Source organism: Pyrus communis, chromosome 3 (genome assembly GCF_963583255.1).
Source record: "Pyrus communis chromosome 3, drPyrComm1.1, whole genome shotgun sequence".
NCBI lineage: Eukaryota > Viridiplantae > Streptophyta > Magnoliopsida > Rosales > Rosaceae > Pyrus > Pyrus communis.
This window is the reverse complement of record NC_084805.1, coordinates 5,258,584-5,267,099: the sequence shown is the minus strand read 5'-3', so window position 1 is coordinate 5,267,099 and position 8,516 is coordinate 5,258,584. Positions and strand designations below refer to the sequence as shown.

At 35.9% G+C, this 8,516-nt stretch overlaps 1 protein-coding gene across 3 annotated transcripts; it reads right to left on the bottom strand.

Moving 5' to 3' along the window:
- Positions 1-1,286: 1,286 nt before the first annotated feature.
- Positions 1,287-6,105, bottom strand: LOC137729319 (SH3 domain-containing protein 2-like). Of its 3 annotated transcripts, XR_011067983.1 has the most exons (11): positions 5,890-6,105; positions 4,507-4,629; positions 4,355-4,424; positions 4,109-4,260; positions 3,032-3,133; positions 2,651-2,851; positions 2,437-2,499; positions 2,174-2,326; positions 1,997-2,071; positions 1,718-1,825; positions 1,519-1,562 (listed from the first exon to the last, which is right to left on the bottom strand). XR_011067983.1 is itself a non-coding variant. In XM_068468236.1 (10 exons), the coding sequence occupies exons 1-10, from the start codon at positions 5,947-5,949 to the stop codon at positions 1,784-1,786; spliced, it is 1,041 nt and encodes a 346-aa protein (XP_068324337.1). In that variant the 5' UTR covers positions 5,950-6,105; the 3' UTR covers positions 1,287-1,783. The 3 variants fall into 3 exon arrangements, 2 of the variants coding, with proteins under 2 accessions (XP_068324337.1, XP_068324336.1); XM_068468236.1 differs by having other exon boundaries at positions 1,287-1,825; XM_068468235.1 differs by lacking the exon at positions 1,718-1,825 and having other exon boundaries at positions 1,287-1,562.
- Between the last annotated feature and the right edge of the window lie 2,411 nt (positions 6,106-8,516).

The following is an 8,516-nucleotide window of genomic DNA, read 5'->3' as shown; positions in this document are numbered from 1 at the left end:
GTTATTCGGACTCCTTCAGCCTGCGTTGAAGGGGATAAGTATCAACAAAAAATATTCGTAAAAATTTACCTCATTTCTTTTCATTTGTATTTTATTTTTTGGGATAAACAACAGCATTCGTGTTGATCGAACTTGTACCAAAGTACATAGGCATAATTGCGTTCCGTCACTACGGTAAAGCACCATCTACATTTGTATTTGTTCACCAAATTCTATGATTAGCAAAAACTAACACAGTTAAAATAAAAATTAGGCTTTTTAACCAAAATGGTCACTAAGATTTACATAACCCATAACACATCATTTGGTCCCTGAGATTTGAAATCAATAGACGTGGTTGTCCACCATCAATCATTTTGGTCATTTAATGCAAAATTATGTTAAATAATGATCAAAACGACAAATATACCCTCAATTTAATAAACAATGAACCAAAATAATTTGTCAAAAATTAAGGATATTTTGATCATTCTATTCTTATTTAATGGAGATTTTTCAATGAACCACCAAAATAATTGATGATGGACAAACTCAAGGACCAATTCTGTTGATTTTAAATCTCAAGGATCAAAATGAGGATTTATGCAAATCTCAATGACCATTTTGGATAAAAAGCCTAAAAATTAACAAATAACTACTCATTTCTTTTTATCAAGGAATAACCGGCATTGCAAATTGTTGTTTTGTCACCCATGGTGGTTAGTGCCTTCTCCAACCCACTACATCTCGAGTTCAAACCCTCCACCCCCTTCTTAGAGCCGCACCTTCTTTCATTGACAAAAAAGAGGATAACAATGATGGGGTTGCGTATATGTGGCATTGTTAAAATCTTGCTCAGTAAAAGCTGCATAGTAAAACCTCAAACCAAGAATAATACCAAATCTACGTCAATATAACTCTCTACAGATTTTCTCTCATGCATACGGATTTTGTGCGTATGGCTTGCACATGACCCAATTGAGTCTAATGTCACCATGACGACACTCCAAAAACAACAGAAACAGGTCAAAATCCGGCCATGCACAACCAATGGCGTTGTCGTAACAATGCCGTTGGATTGTTGAAGTATCACTAGCATTGTTGTGGCGTCGTACATGGTTGTTGTTGGAGTGTTGCTATGACATCATTAAACCAAACCGGGTCATGCGCAACCCATGCACACACAAACCATTGCGCAGTAGAGAAAATATGTAAGATAACTGAGAAATCTAGCTGTTGGATATAAAACGGACAAAAGTAAGGAAAAATACAAATGTACCAAGTTGTTCAGTGTTGCGAGGCAGATATGAAATCAGTAAAGAAACGATACTTGTATCAATCAATACGATACACTGTTATTCTATTTGAACCAACGTATTCTCCATCATTAAGTACATTAAATAACAAAAATACACATTTAGAGGAAACAAAATGAATCGAAAAACGCTCTGTCCCATGCACAAACGCTAGAACACTTCGGCCACCTTGCTTGCGAGAACTCGTTCCCTTCTTTCGATGTATCCAAACGGGAACCAACCTGCTCTGCCTTTGCATTCGCCTTCTGCCCAACCGTTGTTTGTCACCTGTAGAAAGAACAAAACATATTCAACCCAGAAACTCGCATCAACAATAATGCACTACAATAATTTAGGCATACGCCTTCCTTCTCGTTTGATTGTTTTATTTATTCAACACAAGCAGCAGACACGTGTGCAAATAAAGTAACAAGAACTGCAACCTGCAACCTGGATTCACTGACTTGCCTCAGATGACAGGCATCTGAAATCTGCAAAAACCAACCGGATCAAGCCTTATTGTTGCAAGGTTTAATTGTTCTCAACCCAACCTAAAGTGGATCCAGTTGGTATGTATTAGTTATCACAATTAAAACGATAGATCGTGCTCATTTTTCCATTTAGATTATCTTAGGTTGGTCCAATCCAAGCCCTGGGCCAACCCGAATTTAGAATTTAAGGATCAAGGTAGTTGAAGTATAACATCTAAGTAAGTTGTAAACCTTTCGCACAACAACATAATCGCCAACTGACAAACTGAGCTCTATGTCAGACACAGCTTGATATGTAAACATAACCTGCAATAAATTGACAAATAAACAACACAAATGAACAGCCTTCACGTGCAGCGGTTGCATCATACAAGCAATTAGAATTCAGAAATTTCATTGATTACTAACCTCCCCTAAGAAGTAATCCATGCTGTCCGACGATCCATTATGTGTTTGAGAAGCATACATGCCGTTAACTTCTTCATAAGATGGAGGTGGAGGCATGGTGGTTTCAACAGTTGGGCTAGGAGGTGCTTCAATCCGTTGTCGTTCTGATACCATCTATCAATATCAGAAAAAAAACATTACCGAAAATCATCAATTGACACAGAAATAAAAAATGGGATTTTGCATAGTTGAGAAAATTAGTTTATTCGGGAGGGGGGTGCAACCTCTCCTTCAAGTTGATCAAGTATCTGAAGGATCCTCTGATGATAAGTACGCTCTGCCTCAACCTTCATTCCAGAACAAAATTGACAAGAAGAAAGACATTTTGATAAGACCAAGAAGAAAGTTTAAACATTAATTCCCAATAAATAACACGTAAACATTTACTTAGGCTTAACATATTTAACTCGAAGTATATATTCACAAAACTTGTACTACCATGGCAATGAGTCGCTGGAGTGTCAACCTCTGTTGTTGAGCCTCAACAGCTGCCATTGCTGCAGCAGCTTCCTTCCCTAATATTGCCATATTTGACTTCAGATCTTGCAGCTTCGACTCTGCAGCTTCCAGTTTCATAACATTTTCTGAATTTCCTGGTGTTTCCCGCACTTTTGCTTGGCGTTTGGAAACTTCAATAGCCTGTCTAGGTTCAAAAGAACGCACAATGACATACTTGTACAAGAAATCCACCAGATGAATTAGCTTTCACCAATTTGCATGAATAGAAGGTGCATCAGTTGACCCACACTGATTCCAGTATAAAATATTGTTGTGGGAAGAAAACACAGAAAGTCTCTGGTAAACACAGATTAAAGATACCTGAGCTTCAGCTTCTTGTCGCATTCTATCATAACGTTGAGCAAGATGCCGAGCATCCTCCAATGGAGCCCCCATCACCATTGCTCTTAATGGCTCTGCCACCTAATAGTATTTTTAAACACCGTGTCACAAACTTAACCTCTGATAGCAGTAAGAAGGAATGAACGATTTCAAATTAAATCATACAAAGGTATTTACAAAGTAAAGGATGACCGAAATAAACTGTCAAGAAGAACAAAATGTACTTTAAGCATATAATCAATGTTGGATGTGCAAAATGAGCTTGGATGATGCCTTTTGGAAATTTAATTTTGGAGGTGGAATGCGGTAAAGATTAAACTAGGAGAACAGAATCTAAACAGGATAGCGACGTCAATAACATCCTCTGTTCTACGCACCAGTAAGGTATGGCTTTGAGGTTAAAGAAATTGGAACACAACAACCAAAAGAAAATACTAGAGACTGCATCTCATGAAGTTGTACCAGAAATATTGTGAATGGCAGGAACATGGTGGAATGCAACAATTTATTAATGCAGTATCCCTGTACAAAGAATGACGTAGACTGTTGGTTCTATAAATCTACAAAATCTTAGTTGCCATAAGAATTTCCTTGGCACATTTAGTCAGAAAATATCTCAGAAGAGAAAAATAACTTGTTTTGTCATATCTAGTGTAACTAAAGTAAACAACTAAACATAACAAAGCTGCCAATTTGAGTGCTTCATTCTACATAAGTTTATGCATGGAAAGCTCTTGATGCAACAACTTGGGTTCACTATTGTCACAAAGTTGTATACAGAAGAAGAGGTAGAATTTTGTATCTGAATCCACCCCCTCTTCACTTGTCTAATAAACGGATTCTAACATTAAACCTGGGATAATTAAATTTAAAGTTTTCTGAGCAACTGTATAGTCCAACCCCCTACGGCCAAAAAGAAAAAATGCATTACAATTATCACGCAAATAAATTATAAAATCAGTATGAAAATGTATTACTCATTCCACCATTTCAGAAACATATGCAAAAGTCGTATCTATAGAATTATGCATCTAAGTGAAGAAAATTTTGTCACACCTGTGTACCAAGAGCTTTCAACAGATTCCCCCTCTCCTTCTCCATTTGAGCACGAGCTCGCCCATAGCTTAAGGAAGCTCTTGATAATGTACTTCCACTAGTACACGTATTTTCAGCACCATATTTCCTACTATCTTCTGACAACTTCGTTCCTATCCAATAATTAAGCTTATGGTTTTTAATATGAATATTAGGCCTTGTGAAATCAGCTTTGAGCTTGACAAGTGACATAAGTTACGAACTCACCTATTTCAACTTGTTTGGACCCGGTGACAATATATCCCTCCACACCACGAACAATATCCCTTTGATAATGCTACAACATGAATTAAAATTTCTATAAGTAGAGGTAAAAACATTAACTGAAATTAGAGGAGGCAAGAAAGGAAGTAGGTCACCTTGCCGGCACGTGTTGATATGTAAAGCTTTTCAAGTTTCTGATGCTGCACGAGTTCTGCCTCATCAGTTACTAAATTATCTGAACCTCCGTATCCTCCAGCTCCAAACTGCTTGAGGACAGCCTAAAATAAAACGAAAAGTAATCAGATTGTCTGTTACACTTAAATGAAAATGAAATGTAAGTAAACCTTTGTTACAACAAACATACACTCAAGTTTAGCCATGTTATTTGTTCACTTAAAAACATCATTAATAACAGAGAAGGATGGAAATATACGGGAGCTTCAAATTGATAGATAGTCGTTGAAGATACACCATGTACTTTTTTGGTACATGTGTAGGAATATGACCACATGAACAGAAAACGTGACATGAAAAATAAAATTACAACATAAACTGAAATCCCTTAACACATCGTTAGCACAACTTTCTTAAATGGTTAATAGTTTTCCAGCTGCACTTTAGACACCAAGGTAATCAGTGTGCTGCCATGACCATCTGTAATGTGCCCATGATCAAGACACATTGCCACCCAATTTCTTTAAGGGCACATTGCCATGTAAAACATAAGAAGAACACATTTACTTATCATGACCTGCATCCCATAAAACACACTTCTAGGCTACAATTATCCGAGATATGGAATAATAAACGTATTAAAATATTCTACCGAAATCTTCTGCTTGCAATCCTCCACAGACACATTTCTCAGTTCACCAATGAAGCTTCCAAGATCAACCATCAGATTCCAAAGATGTTATTGGAGCAATACATTGACGCGTTAAACATACTAACAACATTACGTTTCATTGGATGAATAAGCTTGACCTGCATCCCATAACACAAACTCTAGGCTATAATTTTTTAAGGGGTATGGACCAAGAACTGCAGTAAATTGTTCTACCCATATCTTCTTTTTGCAATCCTCCACATATCATTTCTCAATTCACCAAATGAAAATCTCAAAATAAACCATCAGATTCCAAGAAGGTTATCGGAGCAATGCATCGCCTATCCTCATTACACATTACACCAAATTTCGGTTGCATATCGAATCTCAATCAACAAAATTCATAAAAGATTAAGACTTTGAAAAGCAAATGCATTGCGTTGCATCACACCATGCGAAGTGAATCAAGAATCTCAAACCCAACTGAGATAAAAGCATTGCCAGCAGAACAAGATTGCAAATTTCACCAAGAAAAAAGAAAGAGAAAAAGAAAAGACTTGGAAAAAATGAAAAATTGAGCTAACACAGCGGGGAATTAAAATTTGGTAACAAATGAGGCATCAAATATGGATTCAGGACAGGGATTTAGAGATTGAAAGAGATTGAAATAAAAATGGATCTGGTGGGAATTAGGATTGTGGGTTGAGGGTACCTGTTGCTGCCTGGCGACCTGTTCGCGAAGCCGGGTGGCTTGCTTTCTGATAGCTTCCATTCAAAACTGAAGGGCCAAATCTGGCGAGTGTTTGAGGTCTCCACCAACTGAATTTGTAAGAGAGAGAGCGAGAGAGAGAGATGAAGGCAGGCAGGCCGGCTTCGGTTTCATATAAAATGGTAGGGAATTGCTTTGATGGAGCTGTTTGAGCTTTTGGTCGTGTGCCTGCAGACATTTCACCTATTTGAACTCAGATTTGTTTTATATTTCAGGGGCTTATTCGGGATTTTGAGAAATTTTACTTCTTTTAATGAATTTAGGAGTACTCAGTTGGGATTTTAAGTGACTCTTTGAAATTCAATATGTATTCAATCAGAATTTTAAGATAATTTATTAAAATCCTTAGAAATCATGGTGTATTCAATTAGAATTTTAAAGAAGTTTACAACATTTCAGGTGTATTCAATTAGAATTTGAATTTAAAGAATTTGGAAGAGTTGAAGAATTAAAGGGAATTATAGAGATTTTGTAGTGTATTTTAAGCATCTGCAAATCTCACATCTTCCCATGAGATTTCGAGGTAATTGAATCAAAATTTTACATGGAAACTCTACAAATCAGTTAAACTCCATTAAAATCTCTCAAATTCCCAATTGAATACACCTTCTTAGTTTTTTAATATTTTGAATGTGTTGTTTATATAGATGGAATCCAAATGACAAAAATAGGAATGAAATTAACTTTGTAATTAACATGATCATCATTTGCCATTTTTCCATTTAGGACTAGATCTGATGGTAATTTTCTTTATTCGGAAGTAATAAGTCTTAGGTGTGATTCTTGTCAAAAATAAATTTGAACCACATTATTGCTAGTCCCCTCAATGTAGATAACATTTTATGTGTATTTGAACTAACCTAAATAATAGATTAATTTAAACTAATCAAACTCACAAGTTCACGAATCAATTGTAATAATATATGCAAATACGAGGTCGATCCCAATTGTTTTAATACCAATTTAACTGATTTATCACGCTACACTTTCTTAAACAAACAAAGGATAAATTGAATTGAATAATTGAGTAAAAACTATACTTAACAAGAATAAGAAAAATAATTAATTAAAATAAACACACGACACAAGATAACATAAGGTTATGAATTCACCAATAACAATCCTATTTACTTTTCCTAGAGTCAACTACTATCCAATTACCATGTCAATGTTAAAGGTTGTTCTTTCTAAGGTATGGATCAATCCGTGATCAGACAACAACTCGTGTATCTCTACATGATAATTCTATCCTATTAGTTAGGCATACAATTAAACACATAAAAACCCATTACCCATAGAAGAATCGTGTCAACCAAGTAGGACTAGCTTGATACTAGTTTTCCTCACTAGTTTGTCTACTCTTCTTAATCTTAATTGCAATAAACCTAATTGATTGGTCATCTGCATAGATTTATCTAAATATATGGATGCAAAATTCCTAAAGTTGATCAGTCATTAGAAATCCGAATCTAGAATAAATTACACACAAAGTTTAAGAATATAACATGACATATAATCGCATAAGAATTAACAAAGTACTTCGCAAATATTCTTATCATGGTTTCATCATAAACCTTAGAAAATAACTTAATTATACATAGAAATAAAAAAAAGATAGAACCAGGAGTCCGTGGCAAAGTACATCCCTAAGCACTTCTTCACAAATTGCAGAGATGGTGAACGGTAGTATGGATGTGGGGTGATGTCGAGATGATGCTCTAGAGAGAGCTTAGGACACCTTATTTATACTAGAAAAACCCTAAAAGGTTTGGGAGAAACTCTCCTAAATAAAACGAACTCCTAAACAATTAATGACACTAACTAGGAAAGAATCTTTCTTAGCTTGCGAATACGTCATATGTCTTGTGTGCCAAATTTGAAGTGAATTTATCTTCTGGAAAATTCCATAAAAATATGAGAAACGTAGCTTTATCTCTTAACTTTCCAAGTGTATAGCGTAGGCCACTAGGAAAAATCGGGAAAGCCTTCAAATCATCATTCCCCTACAGCTGCGCAGTTTTGACGGAAAAACAACTTCTACGGGATTGATTTGTAAAATTGGAATGAATGTCTCCATGGAAAATTATGAAATTCGGATATAACGAGTTTCAGCCTCTTAGCTTCCTTCTCCAAATGGCATTGCACCAAAACTCTTTTGGAAAGTCGAATTATCACCAAAAATGTTCTAAGTGTGCAGATTGGCCAAAATTAAGGAAAGGAAAGTAATAAGGCTTTTTTTATAATCAATTCCTGAACAAAATTTAGGGATAATTAACATGAAAATATGATAAATAATGCACCTATCAGATGGTGATTGTTGTGGTAGCTAATTTTTGGCGTCTTTGATCTTGACGAAAATGTAACTACAAAACAATCAACACATTTGATCAAAGCCTAAAGCCTCATACACTCAAGTGGAGTGGGGTGGGGGAGAGGGGTTGGCCAATGGATCTTCGATACCTAAGTTAGTTTCTCTGAGAAGAGTGAGTGTTTAGAGCCTGTATGCATAGCAAAAACCTTACCAAAATTTGGTGAAGATGAGGTATATAGAGAAGGAGGTGGCTGGCCAT

What these genes read in the sequence shown, in the direction of transcription:
- LOC137729319 (XM_068468235.1), bottom strand. Translation starts at nt 5,949, where the DNA reads ATGGAAGCTATCAGAAAGCAAGCCACCCGGCTTCGCGAACAGGTCGCC. An exon ending in GTCCAAACAAGTTGAAATAG is followed by an intron (nt 4,261 to 4,354) that starts GTGAGTTCGTAA and finishes ATTATTGGATAG; the next exon opens with GAACGAAGTTGTCAGAAGAT. An exon ending in TGAAAGCTCTTGGTACACAG is followed by an intron (nt 3,134 to 4,108) that starts GTGTGACAAAAT and finishes AAATACTATTAG; the next exon opens with GTGGCAGAGCCATTAAGAGC.